At 43.6% G+C, this 16098-nt stretch overlaps 1 protein-coding gene across 1 annotated transcript in view; it reads right to left on the bottom strand.

Moving 5' to 3' along the window:
- Window positions 1–302: 302 nt before the first annotated feature.
- Window positions 303–16098, bottom strand: part of cdh2 (cadherin 2, type 1, N-cadherin (neuronal)) — a 65665-nt gene continuing 49869 nt past the window's right edge. Inside the window, exons 9-16 of the mRNA XM_029647670.2 lie at window positions 15113–15298; window positions 14353–14606; window positions 14082–14224; window positions 11819–12052; window positions 10063–10296; window positions 8883–9022; window positions 7182–7343; window positions 303–1859 (exon numbers count right to left, since the gene is read on the bottom strand). Coding sequence (XP_029503530.1) covers window positions 1653–1859; window positions 7182–7343; window positions 8883–9022; window positions 10063–10296; window positions 11819–12052; window positions 14082–14224; window positions 14353–14606; window positions 15113–15298 — 1560 coding nt within the window. The 3' untranslated portion in view covers window positions 303–1652. The remainder of the gene's footprint in view (window positions 1860–7181; window positions 7344–8882; window positions 9023–10062; window positions 10297–11818; window positions 12053–14081; window positions 14225–14352; window positions 14607–15112; window positions 15299–16098) is intronic.

Consider the following 16098-nt stretch of genomic DNA (forward strand, 5'->3'; position numbering starts at 1 on the left):
GTGGTTTCACTATCCTTGCGGGGAACAAGTCCTCACAAGGATAGTTAAACAAGGCACATTCGGACAAGTGGGGACATTTCGCTGGTCCCCACAAGGAAAAATACTATTTTAGGTTTAGGAGTTAAGGTTAAGTTTAGAGGTTTGGTGTTAGGTTTAGGATTTAGGGGGAAATAGGCATTTGAATGGGAATCAATTGTTTGGACAGAAAAGGACAATAAAACAAACATTGTATGTGTGTGTGTGTGCGTGTGCATGTTTTTGTAAAGATTTTGAATCCTTCTTGTACAATGAAAAGATAAAAACATGCAAAAAACATTTAATCTGTAATCCAAAGTATTCATATACAGGGTTATGGATAGTAGCATGTGTTTCAGAGACCACGCTCAAAAAATAACTACAGAAAATAAGATACAATCTGTACATATTTGTGTTTACAGTGAGTAGCCAATCAGAGATGAGAACCAGAAGAACAATAAGGCAGATGAATGGACAGAATCAACATATTCATCATCATCATCATCATCTTGGTTTAGTCAGAGTTGGGATCAATTCCTTTTTAAATTAGTCAATTCAGGATGTAAACTGAAATTTCAATTTCACATTATTCTCAGAGAAATATTGTGGAAAATTGGATTTGTAATTTCAATTTACTTCCTGAATAGACTGAAAATGAAATGGAATTTATCCCAACTTTTGATCGACTCCCCCGACCAAACCTCAGAGTATCAAAACAATATCTTTGCTACAATATATAGGACTGGTGACTCGTTTTAGTTTGCAACCTGCTGCATAAGTTAGAATGTGACAAAAAGCTTAAAGCAAAACAAAGAAAAAGACGGAAACTATCTAGAGTCTTTTATCATTTACTGTACATGTCTTCACTCAATGCTCTCGATCCAACAATGGGGAGTGTTCATCCTGTGTGTTTCCATGGCAATGATGATAGCATACACACTCAGTGAGGTGTAACCCAAACACACACACTTTCACACACTACACACACACATGGTGAAGCGTGAGTTCCTCATTTGAAACATCCTCTCTCTTACAGCCTGAAATCAGAGAGTCAGGACCTTGAAAGTCATGATGAACAGAAAACAGAAACAGAATCAAACGAATGTACAAAAAGGCACGTTTTACCCCAGTGCTTCTGTACTGTGAGATTCAAGTGTAACTGAGCGTCTTTAGTATCGCTAACCGCTGAGTGAGAGCCCAGGCTCTCTCATTCACTGTTAACCACCAGTCAAAGTACCAACGGTCAGTTTCGTTCCAATGTTGTCCTCTGAGCGTTGTGTCCCTAAGCATGTGGGCGAACACTCTGTTAGCCTCATTTAGCCTGTATACTAACAGGCTAAGTTAGCAGTCACCACACAAACAAACTCGAACTGTTAGCGACCCTTAGCATGTGGTCTAACACCCCACGCTATCCTCAATTATCCTCCATGCTAGCAGGCTAGGCTAGCAGTTGCCACACCAATGTACTCCATTTAGTTTCTGATCCTCTGTTCCAGTCCACCAAAATAAAAGTCCCTTCACAACCAGCACTCCTTCCATGGCAATGACTTAAAAAAGCCCCCCTCCCCGTTCACCCCCATCCCAACCACCAATCGCCCCTTCCCAGACCCCTCTCCGGCCCCAGCGACGGGCTAGTCTTAGTCGTCCCCTCCTCCGTAGAGGTCTGCCAGCTTGCGGAAGCGCGGGCCCCAGTCACTGAGGTAGTCGTAGTCCTGGTCTCCGCCGGAGGAAGACGAGTGAAGGGAGCTGAGGGAGCCGGCGGTGGAGCCGCTGCCCTCATAGTCAAAAACCAGCAGGCTGTCATAGGGGGGCGCCGTCGGGTCGTTATCAGCTGCCTTCAGACCCTGGGGAGGGGGAGAGGGGTGAGGATAGATGAGGGTTGAGAGAGAGAGAGAGAGAGAGAGAGAGACAAAATGAGAGGAGGGAGGAGAGATAGGTAAATAGAGAGAGAGTAAAGGAGAGATAGCATGACAGAGGGGGAGACAAATAGGGAAAAAGAGAAAGAGGTTGAGAGGTAAAGAGAGAGAACAAAGAAGAGACAGAAAGAGAGAAAAAGCAGGAAAAAAGAGGCGGAAGAGAATGAATGAGATTTAGGTAGTAGGAGAGCAAGGGAAGAGGAGAAGAAGGAGTGATTATGGAGGGAGGAGAGAAGAGAGGAAGGAGAGAAGAGAGGAGTATTTAGGTCAGGCTGGACAGATGCTGGGTAGTCTCTCTGAGGAGATTCAGCAGATTACACGCACGCACGCACCCACACGCACACGCGCCCTACTACACCACAACTGACAGAATTTATTATAACTTTGTCATAAAGTGTTATTATTGACTGACGTCTTGTCTCAGTGCTAAAACTAATAAAGCAAATCTGATAAGCTGAAGCTCTAGACATGTTTTGGGGATTTCTGCATGCCATACCCCCAACTGTCTTCTTCATTTGATTGATTTGAGGAGTGAGGCAGTGGAAGAAGCATCGGCATGTCATTTCTGCTAGATTAAGCTGTCTAGATCAGCTCGCCATGTATGACAGCTCGCCTCATTATTCAGAGCTGTGTTAAGCAGAAATCTCTATCCTGCCTGCCTAACCTAGTGACATACACACACTCAGCGTAGGAAGAACAACGTCATCAATTGGAAGACATGTATAAACAGCTCGACAAGCATGAACCTCATCTAGCTATAGACATAAACTCACATACAGTTGAAGTCGGAAGTTTACATACACCTTAGCCAAATACATTTAAACTGACTTTTTGACAATTCCTGACATTTAATCCTAGTAACAATTGCCTGTCTTAGGCCAGTTAGGATCACCACTTTATTTTAAGAATGTGAAATACGAATAATGTGAAATATACTCATTTACTATTTGGTAGCATTGGCTTTAAATGGTTTAACTTGGGTCAAACGTTTCGGGTAGCCTTCCACAAGCTTCCCACAATAAATTGGGTGAATTGTGGCCAATTCCTCCTGACAGAGCTGGTGTCACTGAGTCAGGTTTGTAGGCCTCCTTGCTCGCACACACTTTTTCCAGTTCTGCCCACACATTTTCTATGGGATTGAGGTCAGCGCTCTGTGATGGCCACTCCAATACCTTGACTTTGTTGTCCTTAAACCATTTGCCACAACTTTGGAAGTATGCTTGGGGTCATTGTCCATTTGGAAGACCCATTTCTGACTAAGCTTTAACTTCCTGACTGATGTCTTGAGATGTTGCCTCAATATGTCCACACACTTTTCCTTCCTCATGATGCCATCTATTTTGTGAAGTGCACCAGTCCCTCCTGCAGCAAAGCACCCCCACAACATGATGCTGCTACCCACGTGCATCACGGTTGGGATGGAGTTCTTCAGCTTGCAAGCATCCCCCATTTCCTCCAAACATAACGATGGTCATTATGGCCAAACAGGTCTATTTTTGTTTCATCAGACAGGAGGACATTTCTCAAAAAAGTACGATCTTTTTCCCCATGTGCAGTTGCAAACTATAGTCTGGATTTTTTTATGGCGGTTTTGGAGCAGTGGCTTCTTCCTTGCAGAGTTGTGTTGATATAGGACTCGTTTTACTGTGGATATAGAAAATGTGTACCTGTTCCTCCAGCATCTTCACAAGGTCCTTTGCTGTTGTTCTGGGATTGATTTGCACTTTTCACACCAAAGTACGTTAATCTCTAGGCGACAGAATGCGTCTCCTTCCTGAGCGGTATGACGGCTGCGTGCTCCCATGGTGTTTATATTTGCATACTATTGTTTGTACAGATGAACGTGGTACTTTCAGGCATTTGGAAATTGCTCCCAAGGATGAACCAGACTTGTGGAGGTCTACAATTTTGTTTCTTGGCTGATTTCTTTTGATTTTCCCATGATGTCAAGCAAAGAGGCACTGAGTTTGAAGGTAGGCCTTGAAATACATCCACAGGGACACCTCCAATTGACTCAAATGATGTCAATTAGCCTATCAGAAGCTTCTAAAGCCATGACATCATTTTCTGGAATTTTCCAAGCTGTTTAAAGGCACAGTCAACTTAGTGTATGTAAACTTCTGACCCACTGGAATTGTGATACAGTGAAATATAAGTTAATTATAATCTGTCTGTAAACAATTGTTGGAAAAAGTACTTGTGTCATGCACAAAGTAGATGTCCTAACCGACTTGCCAAAACTATAGTTTGTTAAAATAAATTTGTGGAGTGGTTGAAAAATGAGTTTTAATGACTCCAACCTAAGTGTATGTAAACTTACGACTTCAACTGTAAGTATTCAGACCCTTTACTCAGTACTTTGTTGAAGCACCTTTGGCAGCGATTACAGTCTTCTTGGGTATGACGCTGCAAGCTTGACACACCTGTATTTGGGGAGTTTCTCCCATTGTTCTCTGCAGATCCTCTCAAGCTCTGGTAGGTTGGATGGGGAGCGATGCTGCATAGCTATTTTAAGGTCTTTCCAGAGATGTTGGATCAGGTTCAAGTCTGGGCTCTGGCATGGCCCGTCAAGGGGACATTCAGAGACTTTTCCCAAAGCCACTCTTGTTGTGTCTTGGCTGTGTGCTTAGGGTCGTTGGCCAGTTGTAAGGTAAACCTTTGCCCCAGTCTGAGGTACTGAGAGCTCTGGAGCAGGATTTTATCAAGGATCTCTCTGTACTTTGCTCCGTTCATCTTTCCCTCAATTCTGACTAGTCTCCCAGTCCCTGCCTCTGAAAAACATCCCCACAGCATGATAGTGCCACCACCATGCTTTACTGTAGGGATGGTATTGGGCAGGTGATGAGCAGTGCCTGGTTTCTTCCAGATGTGACGCTTGGCATTCCAGCCAAAGAGTTCAATCTTGGTTTAATCAGACCAGGGAATCTTGATTCCCATGGTCTGAGAGTTCTTTCGGGGCCTTTTGGCAAACTCCAATTGGGCTGTCACGTGCCTTTTACTGAAGAGTGGCTTCCGTCTGGCCACTCTATCACAAAGGCCTGATTGGTGGAGTGGTGCAGAGATGGTTGTCCTTCTGGAAGGTTCTCCCATCTCCAGAAGAACTCTGGAGCTCTGTCACAGTGACCATCGGGTTCTTGGTCACCGCCCTTCTCCCCTGATTGCTCAGTTTGGCCGGGCGGCCAGCTCTAGGAAGAGTTTTGGTGGTTCCAAACTTCTTCCATTTACGAATGATGGAGGCCACTGTGTTCTTGGGGATCTTCAATGCCGCAGAAATGTTTTTGTACCCTTTCCCAGATCTGTGCCTCGACACAATCATGTCTCGGAGCTCTACGGACAATTCCTTCAACCTCATGGCTTGGTTTTTGCTCTGACTTACACTTTCAACTGAGGGATCTTATGTAGACAGGTGTGTGCCTTTCCAAATCATGTCCAATCAATTACATTTACCACAAGTGGACTACAATCAAGTTGCAGAAACATCTCAAGGATGATCAAACGAAACAGGATGCACCTGAGCTCAATTTCGATTGTCATAGCAAAGAGTCTGAATATAATTTAATCAATTTCAGAATAAGGCTGTAACGTAATAAAATGTGGAAAAAGTCAAGGGGTCTGAATACTTTCCGAATGCACTGTATTACTCGCTAATGTTTGGTTCCTGGACAATAAAGTAGACAAGCTTAGGGCGAACATCTCCGTCCAGAGATAATCAGGAATTGTAACATATTCTGTTTCAAGGATTCATACCTCTCTCCGGATATACTGTCCCTGTCCATACAGCCAGCTGGGTTCTCAGTACATCGCACAGACAGGAATAAAGAGCTCTCCCAGGAAAAAGAAAGGTGGAGGTTTCATGATTAACTACTCATGGTGCGATCGCGGTAACGTACAGGAAATCAAGTCCGGCATACACATATTTAGCAGATGTTATTGCGGGTGTAGCTAAATGCTTGTGTTCCTATCTCTGGGATACTAGTCAGGATCGAGGGAAAGATGAACAGAGCAAAGTACAGAAACATCCTTGATGAAAACCTGCTCCAGTTCGCTCAGGACCTCAGACTTCAGCACACAGCCAAAACAATTCAGGAGTGGCTTCGGGAAAAGTCTCTGAATGTCCTTGAGTGGCCCACCCAGATCCCGGACTTGAACCAGATCGAACATCTCTGGAGAGACCTTAAAATAGCTGTGCAGCAACACTCCTCATCCTACCTGACAACTTGAGAGGATCTGCGGGGAAGAATGGGAGAAACTCCTCAAATACAGGGGTGCCAAGCTTGTAGCATCACACCCAAGAAGACTCGCGTCTGTAATCGCTGCCAAAGGTACTTCAACAAAGTACTGATTAAAGGGTCTGAATAGTTATGTAAATGTTATATTTCAGTTTGTTTTGCAAAAATGTTTTTGCTTCGTCAATATGGGGTATTGTGTGTAGATTGATGAGGAGAAAAACACCAATTTAATCAATTTTAGAATACGGCTGTAACGTAACAAAATGTGGGAAAGGTAAAGGGGTCTGAATACTTACACTACAGACATACCCCAGCAGACATGCCACTATGAGTTTCTTCACTGTACCCAGACTAAAAACAGATTTAATACATCGCATTTAGGTAGAGCCATGTCATTATGGGATGCTCTGCCACAAGAGGTTACTCAGGCAAAAAGCAGTGTTTAAATTTGAAAAACAGCTAAAAAAAACATTGTATCACAGCACCTCTCATCTTTTTAAATATCTACTTCAACTGTACTGTATATAAGAATAAGAATATGTATATACGATATGATAGTGTCTAAATAGTCTTTTTTATATGTCTCTTGGTGGCTTTCCAATATATAACTTTTTATTTTATTTTGAATTTAATGTAATAGCTCATGTTCTTGTGTATAGCTGTTCTGTACTTTGTCATGTATATGTATGTTTCATGTGGACCCCAGGAAGAGCAGCTAAACAAAACCTTAAATTAGCCAGCAGGTCTGCCCATGTCTGTACCACGCTAATCTGCACTGTTAGAAAAGCTCATTAAAAATTACACATAGAGACAGGGATGCTCCCTCTCTTTCTGTGTCACACAGTGAGTCACATACACACAAGCATAAACACAATCTCATACACATAGTTTCACACACACAGTTTCACACAATGACACACATGCAAGCAAGCACAATAATGACACACACACACACACACACACACACACACACACACACACCCACCCACCCCAACAGAAAAAACACACACTCTGTAACTACCTCATGGATGAAGTCTCCTATATCTCCTGGGTGTGGTGCAGCAGAGCGGAGGGGGTACAGGTGGTCCTGGTGGAGGGGTCTCTCGTCCATACGCCTGATTCCCACCTTTACCATCTCTGGCTCCAACGCATCGGGCTGCTGCAGCTGGCTCAGGTCATAGTCCTGGAGAGGGGGGGATAGAGAGATGTGGGGAAAATAGAGAGAGAGGGTTGAAGGAGGGAGGGAGGAGAGAGGGGTGGGGAGGAAGAGATATAGAGAGGAAGAGTAGTTCAAGGTGGGTACTACACATGTGGAGGTCATCCATTCCCCTACCATGTGTCTCACAAAGAAATGGCAGTTTTAACCAGAGTGGGTGAGACAGAGTGAGCGAGAGAGAAAGAGAGATAGAAGATTAAGAGATATGTCCTCTGATCCTTTCTACTTTTGAATGGAGTGTCTGATTCATTGATGAATCATCCGGAAACACATGATGAAACATCAATCTCCAGGGGAAATGGACTAAATGACCCTTTTCAGGGATAATAAAACCTGGTCATGTAACCACCTTGGACATTGTTCACTGCAATAGCTAACCACTGAAACGATTTCAGGGGAGAAGTGTGAATGCCACAATAACATGATGGACAGAGAGAACAGGAGAGGAGGAGAGGAAATGGCGGGATAAATACAGATGGGTTTGTCCCTGGCCTTGGTTATATTGTTATTTTCCAGACAGAGGAGAAGAGGACCAGGCTGAGTCCCCAATTGCATTCATTTATTCTGCACTACCTTTGATCAGTGCCCATTGCACTAAAAAGTAGTGCATTGTATATGGAATAGGGTGCCATTTGGGATGTAGCCACAGCCATCTCTACAGCCAGCCAAGGAGCCATTGTAACTGGAGAAAAATAGCTGGGCGTTGTCACTGCTTGCCATGCTCAATCTTTGATACCAGGATGGTAGGTTAGGTTCACAAAAATCTGATGAAATTATATTACCACTTCAAAACGTAACATGTGCAGTGAGGGTGTGTGTTTTATTTGAGAGGCTGTTCTGTAACTGTATGCCTGGCTGTCTTTGTGTCAGAGAGGCCAAATGTCATCCTAATACGTTTATAGTGCACTACTTTGACCAGAACCCATAGGGATGCAACCGCCGCAACTGGCCTCAGTGTAGCACCAGTGAGCAAAGACCGCGTGACTGCTCCTGTAGCTGTCCCCGGCCTAGCCATGCCCCATAACCCCTCCCTACTAGGAGTTCCAGACAGACATTACTAATCCATCCCACAGCAGGGGGGTCTGATCAGGGGGAACTAGCCAATCCACTCTCCAACAGTTAATTTCCCAGCACTGCCGATTCCCCGATGCAACAGCGGAAGGGAGGGGAGTACCATCCACCGCAGTGAAAGATGGCCTCTCGCCCTAACCCCTACCTCCCATGCCAGCACCATGGCGATAAATGTTTATCACCCCCTCTCAGAGCTCAATTAATATCCAATGACTGGTTGGTTTGGTCCTACAACTGCCAATGTTACAGTCCCTCAGTGTATGTGTGTGTGTATCTGTGTGTCTGTGTGGCTATGCTACCATTATGCTAATGCTAGCAGCGTGATTAGCGTGCGTGCGTGTGGTCATACATGTGTGTGTCACTGGTACTTCTGTGTATGTGTGTGTGTCCATTCATCAGTGTGTGCGTCCATCTGTGTTTGTTTGCTTACTCTACCTGGTCCTCCTCTCCTCCTCCCTCTTCGTCGTACTTCAGTATGTTGTCTCTGACATCGTCCTCCGGGTCGATCAGCAGCTGCTTAGCCTGACGTTCCTTATCCCTCCTCTTCATCCACATCACAAAGAACAACACCATCACTACACACACAGAGAGAGAGAGAGAGAGAGAGAGAGAGAGAGAGAGAGAGAGAGGAAGGAACGAGGGGGAAGGAGGTAGGGGCAGGGTAGAAGAAAATAGAAAGAAGGTAAGAATGAATACCTATAAACAGACAATATGCAGCTTTAGTTTTAATTCAACCATATTTCTCTGCCATGTAAAGAGAATCAGGAGAGGAGTTTTAAAGCTTGACGGGAGCTTGATCAGTTTGCCTGGTTTGATCCACATAATCTGGGTGGATTTTCAGAGATTGACTGAGAGGAGGGGGTGGGGAGGCTGGTGGTAGGTGGGCGAGGCTGGGGGAGACTGGTGGAGACTGGTGGAGGGCTGTCAAGAGGCTGTCGTGAGGAGGGTTCTATGCAGTGGAGGAGGGGTACTTATCTCCTAAAGGGGGAGCTTACATTTGGGGAAGGCAGATTTAAGGATAGCTTTTAATGTAGCTACTGTAATCTACTGTAGCTGCTGTCTGGGAGGAGCAGCGAGGATGCCAAACGTTTACAGTACCAGTCAACATTTTGGACACACCAACTCATTCCAGGGTTTTTCTTTATTTTTTACTATTTTCTACATTGTAAACAATAGTGAAAACATCAAAACTATGAAAAAACACATGTAATCATGTAGAAACTAAAAAAGTGTTAAACAAATTAAAATATATTTAATATTTGAGATTCTTCAAAGTAGTAACCCTTTGCCTTGATGACAGCTTGGCACACTCTTGGCATTCTCTCAACTATCTTCATGAGGTAGTCACCTGGAATACTTTTCCAACAGTCTTGAAAGAGTTCCCACATATGCTGAAAATATTTTTTATTTGTTTTACACTTTTTTGGTTTCTACATGATATGTGTGTTATTTCATAGTTTTGATGTCTTCACTATTATTCTACAATGTAGAAAATAGTAAAAATAAAGAAAAACCCTGGAATGAGTAGGTGTGTCCAAACTTTTGACTGGTACTGTACATAGATGATGTTCTGTAGCTATAAGATGTGTGTGTGCCTGCATACAAACTGACTGACCTAGCATTATGATGATACAGATGAGGATGGCGATGATGGCTCCAGTGCCCAGGCCTGCTGCGATGATGCGTTCCATGTCCACACAATCTCCATGGTGATCACACTGACACACCTTGACCCTCAGGTAGGAAGTATTGGACATGGGCAGGTTGCCTGAGTCTGTGATGATGATTGGAACCTCGTAGATACCACTCTCCAGAAAACCTATCCGCAGCCTGATCTGAGCATATTCACCTGGGATTGAGAGAGAGAGAGAGTTAGGCAGGGAGGGGGAGTAAGAGAGAGAGAGAGTTATGGAGGGAGGGAAGGAGGGAGGGGGAGTAAGAGAGAGAGAGAGGGAGGGAGGGGGAGAAAGAGAGAAATAAAGAGACAGGATAGACAGGGAATGAGGGAGAGAGAAAAATAGAGACAGAGAGAGAAGTCAGGTTACCACTAGAAGTCTAGAAGTCAGGTTACCACAAGACGTCTAGAAGTCAGGTTACCACTAGAAGTCTAGAAGTTAGGTTATCACTAGAAGTCAGGTTACCTCTAGACGTCAGGTTACCTCTAGAAGTCAGGTTACCACTGGAAGTCTAGAAGTCAGGTTACCACAAGACGTCTAGAAGTCAGGTTACCACTAGAAGTCTAGAAGTCAGGTTACCACTAGAAGTCAGGTTACCTCTAGAAGTCAGGTTACCTCTAGAAGTCAGGTTACCACTAGAAGTCTAGATGTCAGGTTACCTCTAGAAGTCAGGTTACCACTAGAAGTCAGGTTACCACTAGAAGTCAGTTTACCTCTAGAAGTCAGGTTACCTCTAGAAGTCTAGAAGTCAGGTTACCACTAGAAGTCTAGAAGTCAGGTTACCACTAGTAGTCTAGAACTCAGGTTACCTCTAGAAGTTAGGTTACCACTAGAAGTCAGGTTACCACAAGAAGTCAGGTTACCAAAAGAAGTCTAGAAGTCAGGTTATCTCTAGAAGTCAGGTTACTAGAAGTCAGGTTCTAGAAGTCAGGTTACCACTAGAAGTCAGGTTACCAAAAGAAGTCTAGAAGTCAGGTTACCACCAGAAGTCAGGTTACCACTAGAAGTCTAGAAGTCAGGTTACCACTAGAAGTCAGGTTACCACTAGAAGTCAGGTTGGCTGGATGTCCTTTGGGTGGTGGACCATTCTTGATACACATGGGAAACTGTTGAGCGTGAAAAACCCAGCATCGTTCCAGTTCTTGACACGCTCAAACCGGTGCGCCTGGCGCAACTACCATACCCTGTTCAAAGGCATTCAATCTTTTGTCTTGCCCATTCACCCTCTGAATGGCATACATTCACAAGCCATGTCTCAATTGTCTCAAGGCTTAGAAATACTTCTTTAACCTGTCTCCTCCCCCTCATCTACATTGACTGAAGTGGATTTAAGAAGTGACATCAATAAGGGATCATAGCTTTCAACTGGATTCACCTGGTCAGTCTTTGTCATGGAAAGAGCAGGTGTTCCTAACGTTTTGTACACTCAGCTTAAGTGTTTACTTTGGCAATGTAAGTGTTTTACTTTCCATGTCAATTAAGACTTTACATGTCAGTATATTGAATTGAATTGAGAGAGAGTAATATAGGGAAGGTGAGAGAAAGAAAGAGACAGAGCGAGACGGGGAACAATTTTGAACAAGTTGTTTTGTCATGGCAATAAAGCATTTTTTAATTTCATTGAGGGCAATAGAGAAATGTAGTGACAGGGAGTGGAAGAAAGACAGGAAAGATAAAACACAGACACACACTAACCATTGAGGCGTGTGAGGGTCCAGTTTCGTCGTGCGTCTGCCGGCCGGTTGGCCAGTTCGAAGGCAAAGGGGCCGGCATTAGGGGTCAGATCTGGGTCGCTGGCGGTGATGTTGATGGCGTTGGGCTCAGGCTTCTCACACATCTCCACTTCCGGAGGGAAGACATGAGGAGCATTGTCGTTTATGTCTAAAAGGTACATCTGTAACGTACCCGTACCACTGGCAGGGGGGATGCCTGAGAGAGAGGATGGAGGGATGGAGGAGAGAGAGAAGGAGAGACCAGTGAGATAAGCAAAGAGGAGAAAAAGGCCCCTTAGATAGGAAGGAATATTACAAAAAATGACAAAAAGGCAAACTGTTTGGTGCAACATAGATACTGTACTGAACTATTTATATGTTTAGAGGAGATACCAGGGGTTGGAACCGGTTCAGAGAACAGAACATGAATACCGGAAAAAAACGTACATTTTCAAGGAATGGAAACCGACCCCGGAACGAAAGTGATCCATACTGTTCCGGAACAGAACTGTTATTTTAAATGCATGGGAACTGGCTAATAATGTTATTTTACGTTCCAGCCATCTAGTACAACAACAAAACCAACTAAGCGCCTAGGCAAAACCCTCACTCAAAAATGTATTCCAGTGTCTGCCTGCAAGCAAAAAATCTTTGCATGTTTAGGTTACCTTCCCCTCCCCCCTCTGAAGCATAGCCTACTGACTGTACTAACGTTACATTAATGCTTGATTCAGGAGATAGTGAGGCCAATTTTTTATTAGCTATAGAATAATGGATTCACTTTTTCAATGCTAGTTAAGGATACAACAGGCCTAGTTATCATGTTTCACATTGGATTTATTAACTACAAAAAGGTAAGATGTGTTTTTAATTCTGATACCACTCTGCACACTCAAGCTTGTTAGCTATCTCAAGCTATGTCAAAGGACATTCAAAGTTCCTCGATAGAAGCCACTCCTCCTCGGTATAATTCTGTAGACCTAATTCATATAATGTCGTAACAAGATGTCCATCGTTTCAAGTCTCCTCCTCAACCCTCTCTAACTCTTTCTCCACCTGCACATTTTCAGTCGTATCTTGCGCCATATGCTACACTTGTCTGTCCCTCACGCATGTAAACAACTAGCTTGTCTGCTCTAACCGCACTGATTGGTGAAGTCATTTAATGAGCTAAATGTAAAAACATTTGGTTTCACAGGTTAAAAAAGGAAAAGAAAGGAACAATATAAACAGTATGTTTTTTTGGTTCGAACCGGTTCAGAACTTTATTTTGCTGGTCTGAACAGTGGAACGAAAAACAAACAAAAATAGTGGGTCTGTTCAGAACGAAACGATTGGAAAATTTTGGTTTCAACCACTGCCAGAAACACAGCGTAATAAGAATCTCAAAGGCACATTACAGCATTCAAAACAAACAGGAATCATGCTGTCATACATAATATTACGCCACACCCAAAACCATTGTTCAACAACCAAACTTCTCAAAACAACACCCCATCAACAGCTACATCTGACCTCTTCTAAATAAGAGATGCAATAAGAGAAACATGTGATTCAAGACACTAGGAGAGTGAGTAAGGGAATGAGGAAGAGAGAGATCAGTATGTTAGGGAGGCTGTCTGAGGCACACATCTGTATATATATGTGTGTGTATGTGTGTGTGTGTATGTGTGTGTGTGTATGTGTGTGTGTGTGTGTGTGTATGTGTGTGTGTGTGTGTGTGTGTGTGTGTGTGTGTGTGTGCGCGTGCGTACATGTGTGTGAGCAGGAGGGTGTGCGTGTGTATTTGGCAAAAGCACAATGAAGAGCTCAGTCAGAATAAAGCTAAAACACAGCAGGGGCTCTGTGGTGTGTGTATGTGTGTGTGTGTGCATGTGACCGGGAGAGAGTGTTTTTGGAAAATGTGTATTAGAGCACTAGTTTGTATGCTCATCCGTATACATATCATTTTCAGAAGTAGTCCTGCCATTGTCATATGAGATTGTCTTAGAAGTTTGGGGGGATTTTGGCAACAACATATTTTTTATTATTGTGCCAAGAAAGTGATTCAGACTGAATGGATTGAAATTGAATTTAATGAATGTGAATAGTAAGATTGAGTCCCATCCCCCATCCTCCCAGATTAAACACAACTATAAACACAGGAAGCTCTAAAAACAGTATAGGCACACACACACACACACACACACACACACACACACACACACACACACACACACACACACACACACACACACACAACTCACCATTGTCAGAGGCCATGAAGGTGATGTTGTAGAGGTTATTCTTCACATAGGGAGACTCTCTGTCCAGCACAGCGATGGTGGAGATCCGCCCATTTACAGGGTCTATCTCCAACCAATTAGCAGGGTCAAACAGCTTTGAATACCTGGAAATCAACCAAAAGGATGAGAGAACACAATTACAATAGGAAGTAACATGACACTCTAATGCCTTTGAAACGTACACATTCAACACATATAAAACATATACTCCCCCCCTCTCTCCTCTCCGTACCGTATGTTCTGAAGCATGTATCTGTCAGGGTCCTGTGCTGTGAAGGTGGTGAGTAGCGAGCCGGCTGGTAGCCCCTCCTCCAGTTTGATGGCTTTAGGGTTGGGGGAGAACTCTGGGCTCTCGTTGACATCTGCAATGCGTACAGACACGGTAGCGGTGGACTGACGGGGCAGGTGGATACCACGGGCCAGGGCAACCTCATTCTCAGCCAGCACCGTCAACACAAAGGAGCGACTGACCTCATAGTCTATGGGCTGGAGATGGAGAGACACGTAAACATGCAAATACTCACCAGTTTGCCACGCTCATATATACAGACATACAGTTTGTTGGCCAGATAGACATAGGTTAGCCGCAGTGGAGGCTGCTGATGGGAGGACGGCTCATAATAATGGCTGGAACGGAGCAAAATAAATGGCATCAAACACATTTTTTGTAGTAAAAATAAATAAATAAATAACCTTTATTTAACATTGAAACCACGTGTTTCATGTATTTGATACCATACCACTCATTCCACTCCAGCCATTACCACAAGCCCTTCCTCCCCAATTAAGGTTCCACCAACCTCCTGTGATTAGCCGTTATAATGTGTGTGTTTATCTGTGTGTTGTTTGCATGTGCAGCATCTGTGTCTGTGTGTACATAAATATACAGAGAGGTACATGTTGTGTGCATAGCCCATGCACAACATATGTGTTGTGTGTATCTGTGTGCTGTATGTACAGTCTGTACTGTATGTATATGTGCTGTGTCCTACCTTGACCACAGTGACCAGTCCCTCATTGGTGGTGGGGTCAGTGGGGATGGAGAAGCGTCCAGTGGGGTCTCCAGCGGTGATCCTGTACACAGTCCTCCAGGCTGCAGTATGGGGCTGGTCCTTGTCTGTCACTGTCAGGTTAGCTACGATCACATTCACACGGTTCTCATGCACATCTCCATAAAACTACAGAGGGAGGGGCAGGGAGAGAGTGATGAGGGAGTGAGAGATGAAAAATGTATCAGTCTTTACATGGCGAAAAGACCAGGAATATAACATATACAGTACGTTTACAGGAAACTCACTCTACATCCTTAGATGAAGTTGCGTGGAAAAAGGAATGGGGTGGTGAAATCATTTTCTGTCATGGAAAAAGGCACTCAAAGGGTGTGATGATATTAATTAACAACAATTTCGATCTGAATGTGCAAATAATCAGGAATGATTCACAAGGAAGATGGATCCTTCTGAATATGAAAGTGGACGAAAAAGAGATTTGGCTCATTAATCTATATGGTCCAAATCAGGATGAGCCACACTTTTTCGAAAACATTTATACCAATTTATTGAACTTACAGGCAACAAATGATCTAATCATTATGGTAGGAGACTATAACACAGTGTTAATTACCTCAATAGACCGTAAAGGTAATCACTCTACAAACTATCATCATCGTGCTCTTAAGGTAATCACAAATATTATGGACACATTCTAAATAGTGGATATTTGGAGACTAAAAAACCCCAACCTAGTGAGATTTACATGGAGGAGACCTAATCAAGCTAGTCGTCTTGCCTACTTAGTCTCTTTCTCTCTGGCATCAAAGGTTCAAAAAGTTTTAATAGGAGACAGAATGTGATCGGATCATCATCTAATTGGCATTCACATAACTCATAGATTTTCCATGTGGACGGGGATATTGGAAATGTAATCAAAGTTTACTGGAGGACAACTTATTTTTAAGACAAAACAATTCATAACTGAA

This window comes from Oncorhynchus nerka, linkage group LG24 (genome assembly GCF_034236695.1).
Source record: "Oncorhynchus nerka isolate Pitt River linkage group LG24, Oner_Uvic_2.0, whole genome shotgun sequence".
In the NCBI taxonomy this organism is placed as follows: Eukaryota; Metazoa; Chordata; class Actinopteri; order Salmoniformes; family Salmonidae; genus Oncorhynchus; species Oncorhynchus nerka.